The 27587-nt window shown below is 49.3% G+C and overlaps 2 protein-coding genes across 5 annotated transcripts in view; one reads left to right on the top strand and one right to left on the bottom strand.

Moving 5' to 3' along the window:
- IQCK (IQ motif containing K) overlaps positions 1-4318 on the top strand; it is a 130821-nt gene extending 126503 nt beyond the window's left edge. For all 4 annotated transcript variants that reach the window (XM_043560395.1, XM_043560396.1, XM_043560397.1 and 1 more), the window contains one exon: positions 1966-4318. In XM_043560395.1, coding sequence (XP_043416330.1) covers positions 1966-2000 — 35 coding nt within the window. In that variant the 3' untranslated portion in view covers positions 2001-4318. The remainder of the gene's footprint in view (positions 1-1965) is intronic.
- On the bottom strand, positions 2770-25929 carry GPRC5B (G protein-coupled receptor class C group 5 member B). The gene is made up of 4 exons (XM_043560399.1): positions 25880-25929; positions 16023-17036; positions 7330-7442; positions 2770-5965 (listed from the first exon to the last, which is right to left on the bottom strand). The coding sequence occupies exons 2-4, from the start codon at positions 17026-17028 to the stop codon at positions 5921-5923; spliced, it is 1164 nt and encodes a 387-aa protein (XP_043416334.1). The 5' UTR covers positions 17029-17036; positions 25880-25929; the 3' UTR covers positions 2770-5920.
- Positions 25930-27587: the final 1658 nt, after the last annotated feature.

The raw sequence follows: 27587 nt of genomic DNA, 5'->3' as shown, positions 1-27587 counted from the left end.
TGCCTGGTCAGGCTGGTAGCTTAAAATCAACTATGGAAATCAGCAAATACTACAAGTCAGGACTCTGCCATCCCCACTCAGTTGCTAAACATTCACATCCGGATCACATCATGGATCAGCAGGATACTGGGAGAGCACCTTCAGGGGTGTAGAGCATCCTTGGCTATGCAGGATCATTGTCATCAGTAGGGTCTAGATGCACATGGGGTGTTCATGGTGGTTACCCGTAGATCTTCCATATATATAGAACAAAAAAGATGTACACACTGAAAACATTTCTTTGAATTTTCCAGTGACCACAGGTTCCAAGTATTAAAAATACTTTTTCTGGTTCGAGTTATTAATACGATCATTAATAGTTCACAAAGCCAAATAAATACATTATAATTCTTGGTAGTTATTAAGCATAGAAAGGAGACTCCGTTGGACAAATTGCCTCCTTGTTTGACACCTGGGGATTTTGTACACACTAGGCAATGCCAGGACGGGGAGAGGTAGGAGAGGGGGTTGGTATAAATCCCACAACTGCAAGTCCACGGTGGGAAGCTGCAGATTTAGAGGTTGACTTTCTTTGAATAAACCATGACCAAGTACCCTTAGAAAGTCTTTGTGTAGCTCCAGCTTGAAGACTGCTGGGCTAGCCTGGGCTGATGAAAGCGTTCACCCCACTTCCAACAGGAAGTAACTGTGTTGCACGTGATGGTGTCCACACCTCACTCCATGCGTGGGCCTGGCTGGATCAAAACATCCGCCTTACGTGGTAACAAGCCCCAACACCCTTTCTGCTAGGACACTGCTCTCCACGTGTAACCAGAGCCCACGACCTTGTTCAGAAGAACCTTCAGGCACTAATGTCCAGGACAAGCACTTGGACATTTAGAAGCAAAGACTTATTAAAAATAAGAGGGTCTTTCTGAAAGGATTCCATCTCCTTCCCCACCCTCCCCAACCCCCAGGGGACTGAGTTTCCCTATTTTTCCAGGGGAGGGGCTTGTACCTACTGGGACAAGTAGTGCCATCCTGTGTTCTGTGAACTTTCCTGTTTGGCCAATGCAGGAAATCCCCCATATCACATTCTTTTCCAGACCGTGAAAAGATTCTTTTCTGACCTTGTATTCACCCCAGTGTAATCCTGAGTTTTTAATTTTGGGCGAGTGGGGGGAGCAAGGTGAGTGGTGACAGATTGGGCTGAGTCAAGAGCCTGGAATCTGTCATCATCTTCAGTAAAACTTCCTTTCTTCAGTTCCCCTGACCTGCAAAGCACCCTTTTGACCTTCTGCTGAACTAAATTAAGAATGGCTGTGATGGACTTTGAAGGTATTACACTAAGTGAAGTAAGTCAGGTAGAGAACGACAAATACTGTATGATCTCATTTATATGTGGAATCCAAAAAAGCCCAACCAAACAACCAAACAAACAAACAAAAAACAAACTCACAGGAAAAGAGATCAGACTTGTGGTTACCAGGGACAATACAAACCTCCAGTTACAGGATAAATCAGAACTAGGGATGTAACGCACACATGATGACTATAGCTAACACTGCTGTGTCATTGAGTAGATCCCAAGAATTCTATCACAAGAGGTTTTTTTTCTGCTTTTCTTTTTATTGTACCTATAGAAGATCAATGTTAGCTGAACCTATTGTGGTAACCATTTCACAATCTACGTAAATCAAACCATCGTGCTATATGCCTTCAACTGATACAGTAGTGCATGTCAATTCTTTTTCATTAAAACTGGAGGAAGAAAGAATGGCCATCAACATTGCATGGTTTTGAAACTTCAGGTTCTGTCCCTGGAGCACAATGGCCCTGCGTCCTTCCTGTGGCGCCAGAACCATAGCAGGTGCTCATTGGGCTTTGGTGTCATTGACTCTACACATCAAAATTTGCTGTTTTCAAAATGACAAGTCTGTCTAGATATGCAAATCGATCCTGACTTTCTCTTTCATTTCTTTGCAGTGAAATGCAAAATGGAGAAAGAGGAGGAGGCCTGAGCTAAGACTCCACCACCTTATTTAGCCACTGGTGGGATCTTTTCCCTTCGGAGCTTCAGTGACCCTCTGTGAGGAAAATGTACGAATTATGCTTCCTCTCTGTTAACTTTCTTAATGACTACATTTGGTACATGTGAATACAGAATCTTTTCTGCAGAAGATAGCATTTGTGGCACACATGTTTTAGTGCGTATCGTTTATCCTAAGACAGTACTGATCTTAACTTTCTGCAGTATCTCCAAATTTTATTCTTGTATCCATATTATTTCTTCAGTGTTTCAGGTGTATGCTTCTGCACCAGCCACCACTAAAATGTACAACAAACTGGCTTCCAAGAGATGTTGACGTGCTTTAGTTACCAGTTTCCCACTCTGGGCTGCCTTTGCAAAAATCACTATTTAAATTTAAGTCCCAAACCTCTGCAGTGGGTTTTAAGTTGATCTGGTTTTAAGTTACTCATTTCATAAAAAAGACATACTGCCTGCGATCATTTCCAAAGGAGACTGACTCTTAACTCTGACTGTAGATCCAACAAGGTGAGACACTTAAACCCAAACAACAGTAACAAAGGAGGTTTGTTGTCAAGTCCCCAGAATATTATAGAAAAGTTCCTCATTTGATGGGTAAGCTAACTTATTACCCTCATTTGTTCTGGGGTTTGCTGTTATCCAGGATTCCCCCATTCACAATGCCACAGAGTTAGCCTCCAGGCAGATCCGAAAGAAAGCCTAGTAGTTCTACCGAGTGTTTTGACAAGCTACCACACATCTTTAAGTAAATAGTAATGCCTTTATTTTTGTGTTAAGAACAGCATTTTGAAAATAAAACCTATCTGCCCATGCTTTACAGCCTTTAAATTTGTAATATTTATATACAGTCATTTATGGTACACATTGATTGTCTTGAAATTTCTTTAACGATTTTTTTTAATAAGTATGCAACAGTCAGCCAGGGGAGGATAAAGGTACATTATAAAACACACATTAATACATTTAATAAATATATATTATCTATCAAAAATGAGCCTTAGCTCTTTATCAATTAATAAAAAGCACCTGCTGAGAACTCCTGTAAGCTGGTATAATCATTGCATCATTGGATTATAAAAGCCACAACGCTCCCTTTCAGTTTGGGGTTTAACTCAGCATTGGCCAACCTAGATCACCCCGAGTTTACACTTATTCAGTGGGCCCTGACACAATCTGTACTCAAAGCACTGGATCCCCAGAACTTCCCAGTTTGTCAGTTCTCTGAGCTGATTCCCTCACTCCCCACCCTCCATATCCAGTGGAGAAATCCAGGATAGAATGGCCATTTTCTATTAAAAGGGGGGACGAGAGTGGCTATTATAGTCCCAAAGTGATTTTAATAACCGGACACAGAAGGATTTGTGCTTACAATTAGGTATTTTGATCACAGATGCTGTCCTTCCAGGTTATGTTCCCTCAACAAGTGTTGTTTACATAAATAGATCTTAAACAGAGGTGCTATTTGATTTCATATTTAAACTTTGCTCCGTGGGGGCAACTAGTGGCCACAGTCTCTGGGCGAAGAGGTCTCTTTGTACCCTTCAGGTGGAGTCATTAGAAAAATACCCATTCTCTGCTCTCTGCCCTCACTCCCCCCCTGCCCCATTGAGAGGGCATCCAGCCCACTCTCAACCTTAAAGCCAAAATAAGACAAAACCCAGAAGTACGATATCATATCATAGATTTAAAAAGAAAGGGGGGGAGAAAGGTCTCATCAAGTGAGGTTTCCTGTGGCTCGAAGCTGGTTCCATTTTTATGTTGGTGAAACATTACTTTCCCTTTGTAGCCATGTATACCATGCTCACCTTCTATGCCCGGACCAAGAACTGAGAGGGGAAACGCTCAGGTGAATTGCTCCCTTCTGCAAGGGAGGGGGGGCTCTTGCAGACGGAATCACTGATGGGATCAGAGAGCTCCAAAGGACTCCAGAGAGCGGGGGTAAGCAACCATTTCCTGGCACGAGAATGTGTAATGCTGTCGTTTTTCACTGGACTGGACCGAGGTGTTTGGAGATTTCTGTATTCTCAGAATCCTGGGACTGCATGCAACCGCCCCCATCCCCACCCCAGGTCCTAGTTTCTTTCCCTCCCTCCCCTCCCCAGTACTCCAGGTTTCCAGTCCACCAATGATGCTCCTCTGAGAGAGGACTGGAATCTGATTCTCTAGAAGCAAGCACATGCTGTGGGCCGGGGTGGGGCTGTTTCCCAAAGGTCAGGTACAGGTGGCATTCTGCTGCCATGCTTTTTCTTCCCCATGCATGGCAACTCAAGGAAGTACGCTGGCTGGAAGGAAAACTCGAAGTTGACCGCGTAGGGACCGCCAAATTGGCCTTGTTTACCCCGCTGCTCTGCAAGGTTGCAGGGGGGGAGGGGGACTGTGACGAGGACGGGACACAGCAGAGACTAGGGCCTTGAGAAAAATCAGGTTTATTAAAACAGCTCAGACATATTGGCTTATGAAGAGGTCAGTTCCCCACCACCCCCCACCAAACGCTAACCTTTTTCATTTTCTTTATAAAGGTTAAAGGCTTATGGGTTGTTTTATAGAAAAAGCAACAGAGTCATTAGCGTAGATGCCAAAGGGCTCACCCTCACTTATACATTTCATGCCATCAGGTTAAAATTCTTTGCTTCGAATCACTGCTAGTGATTATGCTGGCCAAACAGTGCAGAGAACATGGGGCTTTTTAATGGCCGAGATGTTCGAAATGCCAAATAACAAAGGAATGACTTGCTTAGGACGGATGGAAACCATGACAGAAACAATGGGCTTTGAAGAGAATCATTTTCATGGAACTTACAGAAAAACAAGTCAAAAATGCCCCACATACCCTCCAAGACAGCAAGAGCCCCTTGAGTGCTCCACCCCCCCTGGAACTTGCACTCCATCAACGTATGAGATCGGAGAACTCGCTGCGTGCTAGGCAGCAGCATGTCCTCTCTCCCCGGAGAGGCCCTGCTACGCGACATCATCACAGAAAATCCGCTGTGGCACCTGCCTTCTGGCCTGCCAGCCCAGGGGGCTGGAAGCTGATGGTCCATCTAAGTTTTTGAAATGAACATGGGAATAAAAGCCTGGGAAAGGGCTCGGGCGGAGGGGGGAAAAGAAACTGCTGCCCCAAGCCGGAATACTGCTGTGACTCCACCAAGCAGGGAGGCGGGCTTGTTTTCCGGCCGTTAACCTGGAGCAGGAGGCCCACAGAGGGCACGGTGGTGGGTCATCACTTTCTAAATGTGATGGTCACTTCAATTCCCAGATAGCCTTCTCTGTATTGGCACATGCCAGGATCCCTCCACCACCACTGGTTGGAAAGCTCACCCCGTGATTCGGTTGGGACTCACCTTGGAATCACACCCACAACTCCTTAACTGCTCCTGACCCCCTGAAACGTGCAAACAGGCAAGCTGATGGAACAGTCCCCATTAGTCCTCTCAACACAACAGTCATCTCCAAGAGGCCACCTGGGGTCTACTCGCTGGGGAGGGCAATGGTGTGGGGGACCTCCACAACCAACCCACACCAGCCTGGCCCACTGGCTGTGAATCTGGTTCTGTTCTACCCCCAGAGGATGAAACAGTCTGCCCAGCCACATTTTCAAGTGAGCCTAATACTATTTGCAATTAGCTTTGCTTTAGTTTGCAGGGATTGAGGTTGGTTTGGTATTACGTGTTTGTGTGTGTGTGTGTGGCAGGGGGCGAGAGGGCAGTCAGTGTTAGCTTTTCAGTTCAGCAGTGTTCACATTTACATGAAATCCCCTTGTGCAGGATTTCTAGATCTCCTGGCTGTGAGGCAGCCTTGTTTGGCTACTGTTACTGATTTCTCCCTCAAGAAAGACACAGCCAGGGAATAAAATCGGTAAGAGAGATTCTTATTCTCTGGAACTTAAGTCTTTCACCAGAGGTGTCTTCCAGTGTAACTTGGCGGAGCAGTTGGGATCTGGAAACAAGGATAACACAGCTAAGAACTCTGTGCTTTGCAAAGTCAACATCAAAAACCAATGTGTTAACAATGTGCCAAAGAGAAGTCCCCTTGCTTTCTCCTAATGGGCTGAGTAATTCCCAAGAAAAGCAGCAAGCACTGTGTGTTATATTGCGCTGTTCTTGGGAAGTCATGTCCTTTTTTCTATAATCACGCACCCCTAATGGATGTTTCCTTACCCAGAAACCCCCTTCACTTTCTAAGTCCGGGGTGTATTTATAGACACTGGTCTTGAAGAGACCAGGAGGGCTTAAGAGTGACTGATGGGGCCATTTTCTAACCATATTTATTAAAACACACAGGCCAAATGCTTTTGAGTCAGGCTTTTCTTGGCACCCAATAATAAAACAGCCCAGTGGATGGCAAGGGGTTTTCAGAAAGCAAATCTGTGAGTCTATTTGTCTTTGAGCCTGTTCCAAACCAGTGCAAACCAATGCCTCGCATACCATTCAAAAGGCCAGGAAAACCCGAATTCCCTCCAGAGATCAAAGACCATCCCTGACTTACGTTTAAAAAAAAAAAGGAAAAAAAAAAAAGCTCAGTTTGAGTTATGGAATTGGCACATGATATAAAGAATGGAAGTCCAATTTACATGTGTAAACTGGTATGCATTGTTTCTGAAAGAAGCATGTAGCTATGTTTGGAAATTAAATGTGGGAATGACAGTGTGTCTTTGGATTGCTGGAGAAACAAAATGATGTAATTCTACGGAGGCAAGATGTAAACAATGACAATTCTGCTGAAGGTCTGTTTGGCATCAGATAGTAAAACCTATTTTTGTGCTCACAGGATAGAAATGATAATCACTCCAATTTCTGAAGACATCCTTTAAGGAGTAGAGGTGGGGGAATCCGGTGCCCAGCTGGGGCAGAGACAGGGGCCTGCAGCAGGCGGCGGGGGTGGGGGGGTGGGGGGGGGGTGGTTACACTAGGTTGGATGTCAGCAAAATCTGTCAGGGTTTCACAACTCTGGGCTTTTCCTAAAAGTCACCTCCCAGGGAGGGAGAGGTACCTTGTGCATAATGAAAGCCAGAGAATTCATTGGGTACAAGAGCCCCAAGAAACAGGGATGTTTTCAAATGAATCCACAGACTAAGTTAACTAAGTATAGGTGGGTCTTCCGTGCGTGGAGAAAGGGGATAGAGAGGGAAAGAACAATGGAAGCATTGCATGCATTCTAGCCGCAAGGGGCGTCAACTTGAGCCAGTGTTTTTGCAGGGCCCGTAAGCAGCCCCCACAGAGCAGTGTGTCCCGGTGAAACTGCCCCCCCAACACTGACTGCTCTTTAGGCTTCTGGCCAAAACATCACCTCTTGATACTTACGGTCCCTCCATTGAGCACAACGGCCATCTCAGTCGGCTGATATACATTGCTTCTAAACGGAGCGCTGGGTCTGTTTCCCAAGCTGCCATTTCGAAATCCCGCTGTTCGGAGAGCTGAGGGGAGGCGGGAAGCCGCAACACAACACCAAAAAAAAAAAAGAAAGAAAAGAAAAAAAAAAGGAAAAAAAAAAGCCCCACAATTTTGTTTTCTTCCCCTGCATCAACACCGTGCTCCCAGCACACATCCCCCACCCCCCTCCCTACTCCTCCCCATTGTCACAAGCCAGATTCAAAACAAAAGTCACAAAGGGGCTTTGTTCTCTGGCTCTCTTGGAGCATGACCCATCTCAGTGGGGTTGGGAAATTTGTAGAATCCAGGGCCAGGCTGCTGGGGTGGGGGGCAGGGTTTTGAGCCTCTACCAGAGCCTCCCCCCCCCCCCCCCCAGCCTCTGCAGCCCATGGGCGATAAGGAAGCACCTCTGCATCCTTCAAGGGTTTCCTCTCTCCCCACAAAACGTCATTCATGTCAAGTTCAATACCACACCGTTCAACCCTGTTCACTGTTTCTAGATACATGCAGGCAGACAACCCTAAGAATGTGGACATTGAGTACACAGTAGAGGTCATCTTCATGGGAAAGTGACGGGGGAGAGAACAGAGGGACTCCCAAGGACCAGGGTGGCGTATTTCTAATCAGGAAAAAAGGGAGAGTGGTAGCAGAGAGGGCAGAATATGTCAGCACTTTTTAACCTAAGAAAGGTGGGTAAATGGTGTTTCTTATTTGCTTTCTGCTTGTAGAGATTTAATTTTCCTTTTTTTGTAAAGAAAGCCCCAGTTACACAAAGAAACATGGAAGGGACAAATGCATAAGGCTAAGCTGAAGAAGCCAGTCAGTAAAAGCTGCATACTGTTGTGATTCCAACTCAGATATTCTGCTAAAGGCAAAACTATAGAGACAGTGGGAAGACTAATGATTGCCAGGGGCGTCAGGGGTTGGGGGGGGATGCGGTGTGCAGTGAGGAACAGGTGGAGCACAAGGCATTTTTAGGGCCGGGAAACAATTCTATCTGACACTATAATGGTACATAGATGAGATTACCCGTTTGTCCAAATCTATAGAACTGCACAAACAAAAGAGTGAGCTCTAAAATGTAAATGGTGGACTTCAGTTAATAGTAATGTATCAATATTGATTTATCAACTGCAACAAATGTACCACTAATGCAGGCTATTGATAATAGGGGCATGCGGGAACTCCCTGTAGTTTCTGCTCAATTTTTCTGTGAAACTACAACTGCTCTGAAAAACAATCTATTAAAAACTAATGAAGAAGGTAGAGGCACTGTAAAAACAAAAGTCCATCTCAGCAGCAACATGGCATTGTCATAATTTTCATTCTCCTTGAAGGCACTAATCTTGCTTTGCTAAGAAAAGCCTCACTTCAGAGTCTTCCCTGAAGGGAGTCACTTGTCTGCCTGAAAAGTAGCGCGAGAACTTGGGGTTTTTACAAATTACTTGAGGCAGGGACCAAAATCACCTTAGCAACATAGTGAACCGTCATAGACTGCCAGCTAGGAGCCAGGCACTGTGTAAAGTACTTTATATATTAACTCATTTAATTTTCATAGCATGATAGGTGCTTTCATTATGTCCACTTTACATGGGGCACAGAGAAATTAAGTTACTAGCCCAAGGTCCCACTTTTGGAAAGAGGCTACACGAGCATTCAAACCCAGGCAGGGAATCTTTTTTGGGTTTTGTTTGTTTAAGTTCACTTATTTATTTCTGAGAGAGACAGAGACATGTGAAGAGGGGAGGGGCAGAGAGAGGAAGACAGAGAGAGAGAATCCCAAACAGAGCAACCAAGAGTCAGACACTCATTTCCAGGTTGGGGCACCTGGGTAGCTCAGTTGGTTAAGTGTCCAGCTCTTGGTTTTAGCTCAAGTCATGATCTCATGGTTTGAGGGAGGAAGCCCCATGTTGGGCACTGCACTGACAACACAGAGCCTGCTTGAAATTCTCTCCCTCTCTCTCTGTGCTCCTCCCCTGCTCTATCTCTCAAAATAAATAAACTTAAAAAAAAAAAAGTCGGATGCTTAACTGACTAAGCCATCCAGGCGCCCTGAGAATCTGTGTTCTTAACACCATACTGGCTCCAAATACTGTTTTTAACCATCACATTCAGTTACCTGGAAGCAACTTTTTAAGAGAGAGAGAGGGAAAGAAAGAACTCAAGCTAGGGAGAGGGGCAGAGGGAGAGAGAGAGACAGAGAGAATCTTAAGCAGGCTCGATGCTCAGCGCAGAGCCTGACATGGGGCTGGATCCCACGACTTTGGTATCATGACCTGAGCGGAAACCAAGAGTCAGATACTCAACGGACTGAGCCACGCAGGGGCCCCAGAAGCAACTTAAACTTAAGTGACAGCTCAGCCCAAGCTGGACCGAAGAAACTGAGGTAGGGTGAACAAATGTTCCCAGACATAGGTACCCCAGTGTTTGCTTTAACGTCTCCCTCCGCACCTTCAAGCAGCTCATTATGCGTGAGCTGAGCACGGAGATACCTTACCCAGGAAGTAGAGAAGGGGGAGCCAGGGAGCGGCATCAGAGGACTCTTACTAGTCTCAACTCCTAGCCGATACCTGCTGGAAGAGAGGGAACACCAAACAGCACTGCTCTCCTGATAATGCAGAGAACCGGCCAGCTGCGGTGGGAGAATCTGGCCCCAACACATTTCCTCCAAGAAACAAAGGCTCGACTCTACTGGCCATCTGTGGGGTGCCTCAGCCCAAGGGCTCCTCTCTGTAGTAGTTATTTGTGGATCTCCTCTGGTAAACATCCCTCCCACATTCTGAGTGTTGGCTACGACTGCCTTCTACCCTGGCCTGAGGTTGGCATGTGACTTCAACCTGCCCAATAAGTTCCAATCAAAGTTAACTCGGGGATTTTTGCTCAAGCATCCTGGGAAATGGTCCTCTTTTCCACTGGGACTCTGTGCAAGCCCAGAGTTTGGGGCTGTCCTCATGCTAACAGGGCCAAGACATGGAGAAAGACCAACTGTAGTCATCATTCACGTCTCCGTGATCTAATGATTCCTGAAGCCTGATTCCCAGTACATTAGTGTTTTGCTGTTGTTGTTATTTTGTTTTGTTTTTGCTGAAGCCAGTTCAAATCAGATTTTTTATTGCTTGCAATGTCAAGTGTCCCAACTAACACCCCACTCTGACCTGGGTCAGCTGTGAAAGACAAGCAGGGCTCATCCATAAGAGTGTCCCCACAGGAATCTAAGTTTACAGGCTGAATGCCGGCCTTCTCTTGCCCAGACTCTGAAAGTGAGGCTAGATTGGCCCTCCCCTAAAAGCTGATTTCAGGGCCTTCCATTAGGAAGCTAAGAGTCAGAGTTTAAATAGACCTTCATCCTAATGAGATCTGAGAGCCCAAATCCCCCAAAAGAAAGAACACTTTTCTTTACTGCTCCTTTGAAAGGTGAACATTTAATATGCCTTGTTAACACTTTCCCAGATGTGATCTGAGGTGCTACATCCTTCAGTGCATTTTAATCTTTTATCACATACCTCATGCCTTGTTGATACTTATTAATAAGCGAGAGGCTGATGAAGTGGTATCTACCTAGGGTCTCATTTTGGGGAAGGAAATACAGAAGCTGAGGGCACTGGGACTTGACCTGCAAGGAAAGAGAGCCCAAAAGGCTGGCTGGCTAAAATGCAAAAGAAACAGGGCTAACTGTAGCTCCTAGGCAAGGCCCTTTGTGGGGCCTGGTTCCCTAAAATACAAGCTGGCTGAGGTCAGCACCAAAGACAACAGCTGTTCTCACAGTGACAAGGAAGCATACCCAGATGTTCCCCAGCCAGCAAAGCAAGCGTTTCTAGAACAAAGGCAATCCTAGCCAGGACTCCAATTTAGTCTATGTGAACTTTGCCCGGGGCTCACCCTGCCTGGTCCCATTGGTCCCAGGTGAATTCTGGTGGACACACATTTGGGATGATCCAAAACAGGGCTATTAAAACTAAGTCTGACAACATCCAAGGTTGGGGAAGAAGTGGGGAAACAGGAATGGGGCTCTCATGAGTTATTAAGCCGGGGGAGGGGGAAGACAGTAAATTAGTTTAACTTCTGGGGGGCCATTTGGCTGTATATATGAAGATTTAGAGACTCTTTTATGCATGTCTAGGAATTTTTTTTTAAGTTAATTGATCATGGGCCCAGAGGTGAATGTTCACTGCAGCATTACTTATACGGAAAGCCAGAAACAAGTGGAATGAATATGCATCAGCAGAGGATGAGAAAAGTAAACGATTGTGCCTAATGGGAAGCTCGGCATCATGAAAAGGATACTATGCTCCGCAGTCACTGGCCTGGAAGGGCCTCTGTCCATGAGACAATGCTGATTTAAGCAAGCACACTGCAGAACACTGCATACATTGGTGGCTACATCTGTGAGTCACTTGGAGAGCTCAAAAAACCTAAGCCCAAACAGACTTACCCAATCAGAACAAGGGGGCAGGCCCTGGTAATTTTTTTGAGCTGCCCAAGTGATTCTAACGTACAGCTAGGTTAAGAACCGCTCTATGGGATTGTCTCATGTGTGTGTGTGTGTGTGTGTGTGTGAAAGAGAGTGGGAGGAAGAGCGGGAGGGAGGGAGAGAGACTGTGTTCACTGAGAGATGTCTGGCAAGATGGGAGCAGTCAGCAGCAGTTCCCTTTGGGCAATGGGATTCTGACCAATTTTTGTTATTTTTACTTGCTGAAACTTCTACATGATTATTGTTGGTTTTTGTCATCAAAAAGGAATAATAAAGCTATTTTGTTTTGGAAAAGAAAGAGGGGACAGAAAGACAACTCACTTGGCTTGGGAATGTGTCAGAGCGTGAAATAGAGGAGGGTGTGACGTACCCCTAGACCCCTCATCACCAATGTGCCAGGCCTGATACAATTGGTACCAACCTGGGTCCCAGATACCTTTGTCCCTGGATCTTACGTACATATGAAGTACTGGCTGCATTTTCACAAGAAAAGATGCATGTAGTAGAGAACCAACATCCCCCCTCTTCCCTGCTCTTATAGTGTGAGCTTGAACAAGTTGCCCGATATTCCTGGACATCAGTTTCCTGCTCTATAAAATGGGGGACTGATAAACCCTGTATCCTCAAGGCACAAAGTTGTCCAGGCACATCAGTAAGATAAGGGCCACTCAAGTGCTTCGAGAAGAGAGGAGTATTCTTTTTTTTTTTTAGATACTGATTTGTTTGTTTTGAGAGAGCGAGCATGAATGGGGGACAGGCAGAGGGAAAGAGAGAGAGAATTTTAATCAGGCTCCACGCTCAGCACAGAGCCTGATGCAGGGCTTGATTTCATGATTGTGAGATCATGACCTGAGCCGAACTCAAGAGTTGGATGCTTAACTGAGCCACACAGGTGCCCTGAGAGATGAGTAATTCTGTGGTAGACTAATCAGGCATGTGGCCTCTGGATCCAGCCTGTGTGGACTCAAACCCTGGCTCTGCCTCTTAGGCAAGATGTGTAGCCTTTCTGTGTGTCAGTGTCCTATCTGCAAAATGGACCTCAGTGGTTTATTGTAGGGATTAAATGAGATTAGCCACTAAAATGCTCAGAATGGTACCTGGTCCATGGTAAACACCTACTAAGGTTAAACGTTCTTACTTTTGAAGACCCCAATGCTTGGATAGTTCTAGCATCTCTGTTTTATTACAAGTAAACTAGACCATCAGGTTCAACAACACTGAGTCTTAACCATCTGGGGTTCGCAGACAGCTTTGAGAATCTGACAAAGTGACAGACAAAAATTCCCCAATGAATGTACAAAAATGTACATCCATTTCAGGAGTTCTTATTACCGTTGAGGTCCAAGGGGAGTCTATGGGTCTCATATAAAGAGGATCCTGTTCCAGGAGGAGCCAGGGAAGAGGTGGCTCCACCAGGACCCCACAAATTAGCCAGGCTCCTGACCTCTGCTCATCACATTCCCTGGAGGGCCCTCTGGGTTCCCAGTGATTATCCCCATCCTGACTCCTATCTTTTCCTGGTAACATGGTGAACCAGTGCCACCAGAGCTGACACTCCTGCTAAATCCTTTGACAAACATGGGCTTGCTGGCCTGAGGCTTTCTAGGAAGAATGAAACAGCTCTGATAAATACCACACCAGGGTTTCCAGCCCTGTCCACAGGTGGGGCCTCCCTCCAGTGGGTCTGGCCAGGAGTCAGGGGTACAGATGAAGCTGGGCACATCCAGGTGGGGAGGAGGGCACTGGGTGGCCTTGGAGGACCTGATGGTTCGATGTGCTTCCCCCTGCCTGCAGGGGACAGGCAGGCTGCCTTTAGCACTCAACCCAGAAAAGTAGACTCTGCCATACAGCTGGCTGGTGAACATTGCCCAGGTACCTTGGTGAGCATCACTGAAAAGGGGACTGTGACCATCTGGAATGGGCCATCTCCCAGCTGTATGTCCTTGGGCAAGTGACTGAACCTCTTAGAGTCTCCACTTAATTCATCTATAAGGTGGAGATACTAATGGGACCTATCTCAGTAGGTGGAGGTGAGGCCTAAAGAGAAAACAGAGATTAAGGCCTTAGAATAGTGCCTGGCACATAGTAAATGCTCAATAAACAATGACTATACTAGGTAATAATTACTACTGCTGCTGCTGCTACTACTATTAATGCTGTCATTATTATTATTATTATTATAGCCCCTGATAAATCTTCAGGTAACTGAGAAAAGGCAATTTTATTTAATTTCCAGTGCTGGGAACTTAGCCGACTCACTTGAAGTAATGACTCTAAGAAATACTTCTGAAGCATCTATAGGGGCTCTGAGTGCCTGCATCACATCCTCTAGGCCCACCTCTGAATCCCGCCACAGCAGTGTGGACAGTCCTGGGTACCCAGACAGCCTCCACCTCTAGTGCCCACTAAATCTCTGCTTTTGTGCCTCAGAAGCCAATGGAACTTATGTAGCCAGAGTAGTGGGAGATGTGACAATGAGAGTGGGAGACCGAGGACACACATGAGGGTGAGTGATGGAGGAACTGGTGGCAGATGCTACAGGCTCCAGATTTCAAAGATCAAGTCTGAGGCTCGTTCTACATGCATCCCTGGCAGGACCGAGTCCCAGCTGCCCACAGCAGTGACCAACATATTGATCTACTTGTTTGAGCATTTCTGCCTTCTTGGTCTCGTTATCCGTCCCTCACCCTTGCAGGGAACACTTCCTGGGTAAGCCAGCTGTACCCAAGTCTTGGGCTCTGCTTTCAGGGGAACCCAAACAAGATACACATCCAGCATGCCAGGTCCTGGGGGAGACCCTCAGCATGTGACACTCAGTATGTTACTTTTCACAACTCGAGAGGTACATTCTCTCATTGTCTGTATTTTACAGATGAGAAAAACAGGTTCAGAGAGGTAAAGCAACTTGCTTAAAGCCACACGTCGAGGAAGTACAAAGGCAGGATTTGAATCCAGACATCTGACTCCAGGGCCCAATTCATACACTCGTGATGACGAAAGTGGGAAGGAGACACAAGCGTTGCTCCCAATATCCCCTGCATCCATCTAGCACTTGGACTAGAAACTCAAACACTTCCAGGTAGCCAGAGAATTAATGTTAATATGTTATAGTGGCTGGGTTAGGGGCAACAGGGAGTGGTGGGGAGTGTGGTAAACACAAAGTGGATCCCCATGTAAAGGAACAGCCACTTGGACTGCTTGCATAATTTAAGTACTGTAAATAATATTGCATAAACATAGGGGTGCATATATCCCTTCCAACTAGTGTTTTCATATTCTTTCGGTAAATAGCCAGGAGTGCAATTACCGGATCATAGGGTAATTCTATTTTTAATTTTTTGAGGAACCTCCATACTGTCTTCCACAGTGGCAGCCCAAGTGTCCCTCAACAGATGAATGTATAAAGAACACGTGGTATGTATACAATGGAATATTACTCAGCCATAAAAAAGAATGAAAGCTTGCCATTTGCAGCAACATGGGTGGATCCAGAGAGTAGAATGCTAAGTCAATGCAATACTGTATGATTTCACTCTTATGTAGAATTTAAGAAACAAAACAAACGGAAAAACAAAAACAGACTCTTAACTATAGAGAACAAACCAGAGGGGAGGTGAGTGGAGGTGGGAGGGTGCGTAGCATAGTTGAAGGGGATTAAGAGTACACTTGTCCTGATGAGCACTGAGCAATTATTCGGAGCTGTTGAATCACTGTATTGTGCCCCTGAGACTAATATAACACTGCATGTTAACTACACTGGAATTAAAAACAAACAAAAAAAAAGGAGCAGCCACAACTCCTGAGAGGTCGGGCCTTCCTGCACACACCGTCCATCAGCTCCAGACAATTGCCAGGTGGGAATGTCGACCCAGCATTGCCAGAGCTGACTTTTCAAAAGAGGTGAGAAACCTGGGTTTTATATTTAAATAAATTGGTAATGGATAGGAAAACATGCTAAATAAAAACCCATCTCTGGGCCAGTTTTATTTAGCACAGGAGCCAATGTTTATGGGCTCCCATCTGCCAGGACACTGCCCTCCCCCATCCCCCCCCCCCCACCGGATCACCCATCCCCACTGGAGAGAAAGAAGGGAGTCCTTCCGGGGCCCCAGAGGCCACCCCGCACCAGGGGGTGGGGTGGCGATCACGTTACCTGCGTTGTGTTCATCCATGGAGAAGGCCTTGTTCTCCATGTACGTCCGCGGCAGCTGCACATCCTCCTCAAACGCCGTCTCTCGCATCCTCGGCTGCGACGTGTCGAAGTAGTTGGGCGTGTTCTCCTGCGGGGCCGGCAGAATGGTGCAGTGGATTTCAGGGATGGCATGGAAGATGACGAAGACCCAGCCGCTGGCCACCAGTGTGATGGCCAAGGTGGGGTCGCCCCAGGCGTCTCCCTGCCGCAGCTCCGCGTTGCCAAAGAGGTACATGGTCATCCAGGCCACCCAGATGAGCACAGAGAGGAAGGCCGTGACTAGAATGCAGGCCCCGTTCTGCTTCCACTTCTTGAACTTGCCGCACAGCGTGAAGAGGGCCAGCCCCAGGGCCGCCACAAGCAGTACCATGTCGTAGATGAGGGCCATTACAAAGTCCATGGGCTCGTAAGAGCAGGCCGGCTTCGCGTCGCGCAGCACGGTCAGCACCAGCCACTCGATGGCGATGATGACCTGCACGAGCATCAGGCACAGCGCCACGCCCACCAGCTGCCAGCCGGATGGGCTCTTGCCGTGGCGCACCAGCCTCCGCACACGCCACGCCTGGCTCAGCAGGCAGGAGAAGCAGAGCGCGAAGAGGACGCCCCAGAGGAACCTGCGGACCGAGCAGATAGTCTCGTCCTCCCGGATGATGAAGGCGAACGTCAGCCCGAAGAGGCCCAGGGTCCCCAGGAGGAAGAGGAAGTGGAGGCCCACAGGGTCCTTCTTCTCCTTGTCCTTGATAAATGGCAGCCGCACCAGCAGGATGAGCATCAGGAGCAGCGTGATCAGGGCGCCTGCCCCGGCCACCGCCTCCACCACGATGCCCCAGATGGTGTCCAGGTCGCAAAGGGACACGTACTGAGGGAGGAGATCCAATCCGCAGCCCCGGGACGTGCTTGAGTTCTCAGAAGCCCCGGAGGCAATTACGAAGAGCAGGAGGAAGGCGAGCACCTGGTGGGTTCTCATCTTTCCCTCTGACACCAGAAATGTTCCAGAATATTGAGGATGGAGGAGATGTTTGGAGGGAGAAAAAGACCAGTTCACTGTCAGATTCCCACTTTCCTGACTTCTTTAAGACCCACCTCCTTTCAAACCTGCTAGCCCATAAGTTACCTCTGACAGGTCAGAAAAAGGCACCCCTTTCTCCAGACAGCACAGCCCCTGGGGTGGGGGTGGGGTGCACGACCCGGATTTCAGCTCCCATCTGCTGCTTTGGTCTGGCACAGTGAACAATCATGAATCATCATTGCTAGTGGTTGGAGAAGAGCGTGAGAGAGAGAGATTCACTCTCTCTGTATACTCTTTTGTATTCTTTGATTTTTATATTCTGTGCTGTGTCTGACCTCTTCAAAAATAAGGGAATGAAAGCAAAACTTTAAAGAGACAGCCATGAACCCAGCACTGTGCTGAGAATGGTATGTACTGCCTCCTTTCAGTCTCTCAATGGTAACGGCTAATATTTACCCATGACTCATTCGAAGCCAGGCACTAGGCACATCCAGTCCTTACCCTGGTGACAAAACAGGGTCTCCAAGGGGTTAGGATACTTGCCCAAGCTCCTAGAAGCATGCCCTCATTTCCAACATACCATATCCAATATGAACTATCTTCCTGGGATCCCCCTCTCCCTCTGCCCTCACACCTCCCCCAAAGGTCACCAGGGAACCCATCCTCACTGCACCTCCATCCCTCCCTCCCCAGGTGCTTGCAGGATTCCGCTTGGTACTCTTTCTGGACTCCCCACAGCAGCCATGGCAAATGGGCTTAACCCAAGTCCCATCTTGCCCCTCCTGCTCCTTCTGCTTAAACACTCTTGACCCCTTGAGTGGAAAACTGCGCCCCCCCCCCCACCTCCCTGACCATGTCACCCTCTGAGACCTTGGCTAAGGTCACAGCCCCATCCCTCTTCACCAGAGCCTGTCTATTTCTTTCTTTGCTCTAATCATCTCTGTATTTTTTTTCTTGCCTGTTTACTTTGTTTCTCTCATTCTTTTTCCTCTTTTCCCTGCCTTTCTCCACTTCAAGATGCAGGAGGACACAGACACTGTCTAGGTCATCACGGTAGACCAGGGTTTCTCACCTTTGGGGTCACTGACATTCTGGGCCGACCATTCTTTGCTGTGAGGGCCGTCCTGTGCATTGTGGGATGTTCAGCAGTGCCCTTGGCTTCTATCCACTAACTAGATGGGTGCCCGTGGCACACCCACTCCCCCAACTGTGACAACCCCAAAATCTTTTGACGTTGCCAAATGTCCCATGGGGGTGGGGATGCAAGATCGCTGGGACGAACACCACTGGTGTAGACTGAAGCACCAGCACACAGTGCTGGCACAAAATAGATGCTTAGTAAATGTTGAATGAACGACAGACTTATTCACCACGACCCTATCCTCTACCCCACTGGCACCAGCTCTTGCTTTTGGAGGGAGCCTGGCCTTCAGAAAGCCATGGCCTACACAGCTCTGCTCTCTTGGTCATTTCCAGGGGGCTCAGGCTGGACCTACCACCTTGGCTGCACATGAGTGAGGCTGTAACCAGCCACCTCCAGCCACCTCCAGCTCATCCCTGGGGCTTCCTTAAGTAAATGCAGTATCGACTTCTCTCTCTCTCTCTCTCTCTCTCTGCTCTTTTATGGGATCCCGTGAGCAGCACTGATCCTGCCTTGGCCGTGAAGCCATTGACTGGGATAAATTATTGATGACACTGGATGAGGAGCCTGGTGCTATACGGATCGTCACCTTTGCCTATAGATGAGAGAAGGCAGGCCCAGAACAGAAAGCATCTGGCAAGAGATGCTTCTTTTTTTTTTTTTTTTTTTAATGTTTATTTATTTCTGAGACAGAGACAGAGCATGAGTGGGAGAGGGGCAGAGAGAGAGAGAGGGAGACAGAATCTGAAGCAGGCTCAGATTCTCAGGTCGCTCGACCGACTGAGCCAGCCAGGTGCCCCATGGCAAGAGATGCTTCTTAAATGCATCCCAGCATCCCACTCAAGCAAATTAGGGGTGAGGATGCACGCCAGAGGCTGGCAGTCAGACTCATGGTCCGGCCCCTATTCATCCAGCCAATTAACTTCCCTTTTTGTATTAAGCCAGTTTGAGCTGGGTTTGTGTTACTTGCCAACAAAGAAGTTCTATTATTCCTCCCACATCATGTGGCCCCCTTCTTCCAGGACGTCCTCCCTCCCCAACATCTAGGCATGTGGATGCAACCAATGGCAGCCAGGCATTTTAGTGGGATCCAGCTGTCTCAAGTGGGATTATTATTATTGTCAAGGATGCCCATGAGGGGACAGCCACCCCACTCTACAGAACAATGTCTAGGATGATCTGGACGGCTACACACTGCCTCAGAATGAAGCAGAGTCTGGCTCATGTAGGATTTCTGGGGGATTCAGAATTGCCCTCCAGAGTTTTCTATTTTGCCATAGTGACAATGACAGTAACTCTTAGTGCTTGCAACACTGTAGGCACACTTTTATGAACTTCACATATAGTAATGACTTATAATCTGCACAGTGACATTACGAGACAAATACTATTACTATTTCCATTTTACAGGAAATAAAACATGGAGTTCAGCTGGCTTGTTCGAGGTCACACAGCTAGAAAGTGGTGGAGCCAGGAGGCAAACAATTGTACTATTGTTACTTGGGCTTCTTATGATAGACCAGGGCTCTAGAAATGTCACCTGGTGAGGGAGCCCTTTGCTGGCCAGTCTGTCTAAATTAGGTCCTTCCTGCCTCCCTTAAGCTCTATGCCAGTACTTTTGATTTTCATCTTTGTAGCATGTGCCATAATTTCCAAATATTTTGTTACCCTTTTGGTCTGTTTCCCCCCTCTCCCATGTCCAAGCCCTTGTTTGTCTTGTTCTGCACAGACTCTAGTACTTGGCACATGGGCAGGGCTTACAACCCAGCTGCTGGATAAATATGGGTGAATGGATAAATATGGTCTCAAACAGGGGTGCCTGGGTGGTGGAGTCGGTTAAGTGTCGGACTTTGGCTCAGATCATGATCTCACGGTTCATGGGTTTGAGCCCCGTGTAGGGCTCTGTGCTGACAGCTCAGAGCCTGGAGCCTGCTTTGGATTCTGTGTCTCCCTCTCTCTCTGTCCCTCCCCTGCTTGCATTCTGTCTCTCTCAAAAATAAATTAACATTAAAAAAAATTTTAAGTATATGGTCTCAAACCGTCATGTGACCCCAGTAGGGCAGATGTTCTTATTGCTGTCTTACAGAGGAAAGAACTGATGGTCTGAGAGGGTTAAGTCAAAGTTTCATCCTCAGACTGCCAACAGCAGCAGTGTCGCCTGGGAGCTTGCTAGAAATGCAGAATCGCAGAGGGTGGGCCTAGCCCCCTGTGTTTCAACAAGCCCCCGCAGTAAGCTCCAAGTGTGTTCAGATGACTGGGCACACGGAGGGCTGAGAAGCTCAGACATACATGCAGCAGGGTAAGCCAGGACCCACGGCTCCAGTACATTCTGCCTCACCAACCCTGCCAGAGAGCAAGCGGGAGGCACCCACTATCAGGATGCACCCCATCCAGCTGCATCAGCCACTTAGTGCTTCCTCCCCCCCCACCCACCCCCCCCCACTCTGCATCCCCGCCCCAGGAAAAGAGCAGTGCTCCAGGAATCCCAAACTGAACAATGCCAGATTAGAGGTTTCAAGTCAGCCGCAGGCAAGGCTGATTGGGACAGGATGAATATATGGCAACAGACCCATGGGATGGAGGCGTGCAGCTCCTCAAAAGGAGTAATGAACAAATGTGAGCGACTGCACAAGCCTCGGCTCACATACTAATTACCTTTGCTGCCAGCCGGGCTCCCAGAAATGTGACTCATTCAGAGGCCCTTAAATACACTATCTCTCTCTCTGTGTCACACACACTCTCTCTCTCTCTCTCTCTCTCTCTCTCTGTCCACCACCCCCACCTGCAGAGGGGCCAGAAGCCTCCGGCAGGTGGTGGAGGAACACGCTCCATTTCTCCATCTCTCCACGAGCTGGGGCCTGTAAAGGCTGGAAAGAATGCAGGCAAGTTTCCTTGCGTGAGAAAGGACAGCGCTGCCTGCCTGAAGGCCACATTCAGGGCTGGTTCTCCCAGCCCCGATCCCCATCAAGCAGGGTGAACTGCTGAGTGAGGTCTTCTGGTTTCAAGTCCTGCCCTTGCCACTTGCTGGTACCTGGTGACCCTGGGTGGCTGATTGAACCTATCTTGCCTCAGTTTTCCTCATGTGCAAAATAGGGGCGTTAACAGTACCCAATATGTGGTTGTGAAGATTAAAATAGTAAGTTTTAGGACAGTAGTTGACACAGGGTATGCTGTCTGTTAAATAAATAGAAATGGTTGGTAAATATTCCTTCAACTGAGGTTATGAACTTTCCTGACTGCTTTTCCAGGAGGAGCAGTTGCCATGGAGATGGGGGAAGAAGGGGGTTCACCCAAGTGTTTATCCACCACTGGTTTCCAGCCTTCCCCATAATGCCAAGCAAAGAGATCCCTGAGTAGAAGGGGAGATATCTTTGGTAGTAGTCTACCCTAAGAACCTCTAAACTCACCTGATACCCAAAGCAGGTGCTCTAAATGGAAGCCTCCCTGTGAAGGTGGTTTTCCCACGGGAAACCCAGGCCAGCCTGGGTGCCCTGAAGCCCAGTCTCTCTGTCAAGAAGTCAGAGGGAGGACATCCAGGGACCAGACACTGGCCATTCCCTTGGGAAACTAGTGTCCTCATCTGCCCACTACCCATATGAAAAGAGATACAATGTGTATAAAACCACTCTGAATACACATTCTGACCAGCCTCTCTTCAGCTACTACCAGCAGGGCTCTAAGGAGACCACTTATCCTCCACCTTGAGGCCCCTTCCAGTGCCCAGCAGATCAGAGGCATCTTAAACCTATCTTCTTTAAAGATGTGGGGAGATGCTAGAGCATGGAAGGGAAAGAAAAAAAAAAAGAAAACAAAACAGGGGCGCCTGGGTGGCGCAGTCGGTTAAGCGTCCGACTTCAGCCAGGTCACGATCTCGCGGTCCGTGAGTTCGAGCCCCGCGTCGGGCTCTGGGCTGATGGCTCAGAGCCTGGAGCCTGTTTCCGATTCTGTGTCTCCCTCTCTCTCTGCCCCTCCCCCGTTCATGCTCTGTCTCTCTCTGTCCCAAAAAAATAAATAAACGTTGAAAAAAAAAAAAGAAAACAAAACTGAGCAGGCGGGGAGGGGGCTGTCCCACTCCCGGGCATAGTTAGTAGTTCGGTACGTGGATGAATGCCTGGCACAGAATTTACCCACCCATCAATCTCATCCAGAGTGGAAGACCGCAGTGGGAGTGAAGCCAGACATAACTATGTGACATGGGGCATTACTTAACCTCTCTCTCAGTCTCTTCCTCTATAAAACAAAGATAGCGGCTGCCTTCACAAAGCTGGTGTGAAAAGTACACGAAAAATACTCAGCAAAGGGTTGGGCACAAAATAATTGTCTTATTAAAAAGACAATCATGGGGCGCCTGGGTGGCTCAGTCGGTTAAGCGGCCGACTTCGGCTCAGGTCATGATCTCGCGGTCAGTGAGTTCAAGCCCCGCGTAGGGCTGTGTGCTGACAGCTCAGAGCCTGGAGCCTGTTTCAGATTCTGTGTCTCCCTCTCTCTGACCCTCCCCCGTTCATGCTCTGTCTCTGTCTCAAAAATAAACGTTAAGGGGCGCCTGGGTGGCGCAGTCGGTTAAGCGTCCGACTTCATCCAGGTCACGATCTCGCGGTCCGTGAGTTCGAGCCCCGCGTCAGGCTCTGGGCTGATGGCTCAGAGCCTGGAGCCTGTTTCCGATTCTGTGTCTCCCTCTCTCTCTGCCCCTCCCCCGTTCATGCTCTGTCTCTCTCTGTCCCAAAAATAAATAAACGTTGAAAAAAAAAATTAAAAAAAAAAAAAAAAAAAAAAACGTTAAAAAAAATTTACTAAAAAAAAAAAAAAAAAGACAATCATGATTCCATTGTCTTTCCTGTTGAGAAAATGGAGGTAGAGAAGTGAGGCAGCTTGGCCAGAGGCTTACTGGAATTCATAGGCCATTTCTCTAAATGGACGAAAACCCATTTCTCCGAACTCCTGACCCAAGGCTTTCCACTGCACCTCTGATTTGAGCCCTCACCCCACGTCTGGCAGAAGGCCAGGATGAGGCTGTGAAGCCAGTCTCCCCACACACCCCAGCATGACACGTGTCCCAGCCCACTCCTGTTAGAGCTGATGGTGCTGGTGCATTTCCTGCTCTGTGAGATTAAACTGTTACAAGGTTTCCTGACATTAAACTCTTTCCCAGACCCACAATCCCACCATCTGATATCTTTTCCAAGTTACACCATCTCATAATCTTCATTCCCAACGCTGCCCAGACCACCAGCCTATTTGGGGGCCCTTGAATTTAATAAGCCTCCTAGGTTAGTAAACAGGGTTGCCAGAACACAAGCTCCATGATCCATGAATATGCAAAGCAGCTCCAATCCTGTAAATAAAAGCAATCATTTAAATGCAAATTGCATCCCTGGCTGTCCATTCCGGGGTGGATGGTTCCTCTTGGGCAGTAATTCCGAGAAGAAAATGTGACTAACTCAGAACCCCCAGGAAGCTCAGCGTGAAGTGCTTATGGGGCCAAGGGCTCTGGGTGGGGATGGGCAAGAACTACCTCAAAGTGGGGAGTGAATTTTAAAACCTGAGCAACTCCTCAAGTGGGCTCACAGGGCAGGCCAGGATCAAAGCAGTCTCCACAGGCTGTATGGAGACCCTCAGAGGCTCCCCGCACCTCAACATCCCCAGAGGCAGAACGAAAGGGGAGTTGCTTCCCACTTCCATGTTGAGGTCAGGGGAGTTTTAAAAATTAACATCCCTTGGTTCCCACTCAAAACCCTCCAAGGGTTCACTGGCCCAAGGAGAATAAAACCTAAACTCCTTTCCATGGCCCAAAAGATCGTGGTCTGGCTGGTCTGTACCATTCCTTCTCCCACCCACCCCCTCCACATCTGCTTCCGAGCTCCAGCCACAATGGCCTTTGTTCAGTTCTAAGCTCATTCCCACCTCCAAGCCTTTGCACTTGCAGTGCCCTCTGCCTGCACAGTGGTCCCCCAAGATCTCCCACTGTGGGAGATCTTGCCAGGCTCCACAAAAATATCACTCCCAAGAATGGTCTTCCATACATACATCAACACTGGTCACTTTATTTGACATCCTCCTGTTTTATTTTCCTGGCAGCTCTTGTCCCAATTAGAAGTTATATCTACTTGCTATTCATTTACTTATTTAGTGTTTGTTCACCCACCTGGCCGGTGCCCCGAGAGCGGGGTCTTGTCCATTTTCTACACTGTACTGCCCCAGACCCAGTTCTGTAGGTGGTACATTTACTAAAAGAACAAATTAAGCAATAAAGATTTTGAGCCCTTTCTAACAAGGCTGCTTGCCTGCCCCAAATGGCGACTTCTTTCCCCTTCCATTTTTCTCTTTCTCAACTCAGCTGACCCCTTTTCAGACTTAGAGCAGGAACAGATAGAAAACCCTTCACTCCACAGCCTAGTTACAAAACTGGCCTCGTGGAGTGCTCCCAACCAACAGATGATGATTTGCATTCTATTTACATGCTATTTGCATGCAGCTTAACTCGAAGTTTGAATGCTCCGAAAGCCCCCCACCCCACCGAAGAAACTTCTGAATCAAGGTTTCTTGGCTGAAGTTCCGTGGCTTTTGTGCCAGGTCCCTTCCTTCACTTTTCCCTCACTTCTCTTGTCTTTTCGAGGACCCCCAGTTCCTCCTGGGCGCTGCTCAAGTGCCCCCCCCCCAATCCTGGCGCAGTTGGGCAGCCAGTGTGGCGCGTGGGCCGGGGCCCCAGACAGGGACGCCGCTGCCCGCCACACTCCAGGGGCCTTTGTCCGCGCTCCAAGGAGCCGCCCCCTTAGCGAACCGGGGACGAGTTGGGAGGGGGAGATTGGCCAGGCCTGTGTGTGACAGAGCAAGGGCCACGGAACGAACTCGCGGGCTGCGCTGGGCCGTCCTCGGTGGCAAGGTCGGCGCTCCGCTCCCAGCCTGCTTAACTCGCTCCCCCGGGCCCAGGCGGGTGCGGACGGTTAGGGATCCCGGGATGTGCGGGACTGGGCACATCCCCTAGGACAGCGAACCCACCACAGCACAGGGCTCGTCCTAAGCCCCAGCCGGGTCTGAACGAAACGCCAACCCCTCGCCATTGTATGCAGCCGCCCCTCATTTGTCCCTCGGCCCCAGGTCTCGGCTCTGCCTCTCTTCCCCCGCAGTGTTCCCCCCTTGTCCCGTAGTGCGCAGGCACTGTCGGCTGCGAGCCTGGCCCCCAACCCCTGCAGCAGGTGCGGCAGCTCACCCCCAAAGCCGGGTCCTTATGCCCCCAGCTTCGTCTGCCCTGTCTGTGGTCAGCCCCCACGCTGACCACGCGGCCCCCGGACCTGCCCGCGGCTCCCCTCACACGACGAGTTACTCGGGTACGGCTGGACTCCTTTACACTACTCCCAGATGCCCTTTACCTGTGGTCGCCCCCAGACCCTCCTCAGAGACTCGGATCTCCACCTGGTCCGGGTACACAGCACCCCCCCCCCCATAAAGGTCTCCAGGCCTCCCCTCCCCCCGCCCCGCCCTCTACGGCTCTTCTCCCGCGGCACTGTGGTACCCCCCCACTGTCGACCCCCATCTCCCCCAGCAGACTAACCCCTGGGGCCGCTCAGAAGGGCACAAGAAGCAGACTCCCAATCCTCCCAAGCCCACGGCGGGAAAAGTTTCTGGGGTGGTCCAAGCTCCCTCCACCCCATCGGCGCGGCTTGCACTCACCGACCCCCGCGGCCACGCAGCGCCGACGCTCCTGCTGGTTCTCGGCCTCAAGTCACATCTCTGCAGCGCGGCTGCGGCCCCCGCCCCGCGCGCGCCCGCCCGCCCGCGGGTCCTGTCTCACTGCATAGCCCTCGCGAGCCGATGCCTCGCGAGGCGCCCCCTGGCCCCGCACTTGCCGCTGCAGCCGCGGCGGCCCCGCCCCCTGGCCGGCCCCGCCCCCGGGGCACCCAGCTCCGCCCCTTGCCCCTGCCCCACAGGCTCTTCCTCACGGAACCCCGCGCGAATTGCGCGGCGCCTCTCCATCCTCTCCGCCCGTTGCAAGCCCCTAGCTCCTTGCCCGGAGCGCTGAGACGCCCCCCTTCCAAGGTCCCAAATTTGGGGACACGTCCCCCACATCCACGCCCATAAGCACATAAGCAGTGCAGACGCACCGGACATATACCCAAGTTGATTCATTTGCAGGAACACATACACAGAGGGATAATCCCACGAGTGTCCTAGTGCGGGGGATTTCCTCCGCTCAGGACACTCTCCAACGTGGGTTCACAAACAGTAACTTCCCCACAACATACAAACACCCGGCCCTGGACGCAAGAGAGGATCCTCGCGCGCACGTCCCAAAGTATACAACTAGGCATACTGGCGCGGCTTGGTCTCCTCTAGCTGGTCGAAACGCAGCCTTCTCCCGCCTGGGCTCTCTCCACTGCCTCCCCCGCCCTCCCAACCGCCCCAAAGTGTCTTTGTCCCTATGCACACACTGCTCAACCCTTGTGTCCTTGGCTACCCCAAACATACACGTTCACACTGCGCACCCCTCACGTAGGTCCTTACGCCGGATCCCCACCACGAACGCTGCACACATCATCCACGTACACCCACGGCACACACTCAACCGCCTGGGGTCACTGGCCTTGCGCTCCGCAGACTCTCAGGGCACAGCCGGGATGCACGCCCACAGGACGGCCCCAGCACCAGCTTGAAGGAGGGGTCCTAGGCAGCAGCGTCCCTGGGCACTTGAGTCTGGCTCGTAGTCCACCTGGCTGTCGGGAGATCAGCATTGCTCAGATGGGGCCTGGGGAGCTGCAGTCCAGCACACCCAAGGGGTCGGTTCCCTGGGTGACTTAGAGACTTTCAAGCACCCCCTAACCCAACCCAGACTTTGAGGACGGTCCATTCTTGCTTCTGAGAATGAGACCACCTTCCTCCACCCCATCCGGGTGCTACAAGACACTGCAGGGAGATGACCCCTGCTCCCTACCTCCCTGCAGTGGGGTGGGGATAGAGAGGCAGGAAGGTGGGTTGTAGAATAACACTCCCTTCTGGGGGTAGGTGTATGCCCTGATCTTTGAAGACCACAGACCTTTCAGATATTTTCATCACTTTCCCGAGAGCCTGTGGTCTCTCACTTCTTGCACAGACAAGCCGATTTTCTCCTGGTCAGGACAACTACACATCTCCGCGAATACCTTTTATTATTTTTAAGGAAAAATGGAAGGGAAAGGCAAAATAATTTTCTTGTTTTATTTGCCTACGTATCCTCAGCACCTAGAACAATGCCTGGCATACAGCAGGCGATCTTTAAATACTTATGGGAAGACCCCTCTTCTGCGTTCCAGCCGGACTGCGTAATTGGAAAGTGGATAGGCACCGCCACCTGGTGGTTATTAGTGGAACTGACACCGAGATCCTTTCCGGTGTAAACGTGGGC

The sequence above is a fragment of the Prionailurus bengalensis genome, chromosome E3 (genome assembly GCF_016509475.1).
Source record: "Prionailurus bengalensis isolate Pbe53 chromosome E3, Fcat_Pben_1.1_paternal_pri, whole genome shotgun sequence".
NCBI classification, from domain to species: Eukaryota; Metazoa; Chordata; class Mammalia; order Carnivora; family Felidae; genus Prionailurus; species Prionailurus bengalensis.
Note: the sequence above shows the minus strand (reverse complement) of the source record. Positions and strands in the feature narration are given on the sequence as shown.

Excerpts from the sequence above, each read along its gene's own strand:
- GPRC5B (XM_043560399.1), bottom strand. The coding sequence starts at position 17,028 with ATGAGAACCCACCAGGTGCTCGCCTTCCTCCTGCTCTTCGTAATTGCC. Across the intron at positions 7,443-16,022 it reads CATGGATGAACACAACGCAG|CTCTCCGAACAGCGGGATTT; the intron begins GTAACGTGATCG and ends GCCTCCCCTCAG. Across the intron at positions 5,966-7,329 it reads TTGTGCTCAATGGAGGGACC|ATCCCAACTGCTCCGCCAAG; the intron begins GTAAGTATCAAG and ends CCTTGTTTCCAG.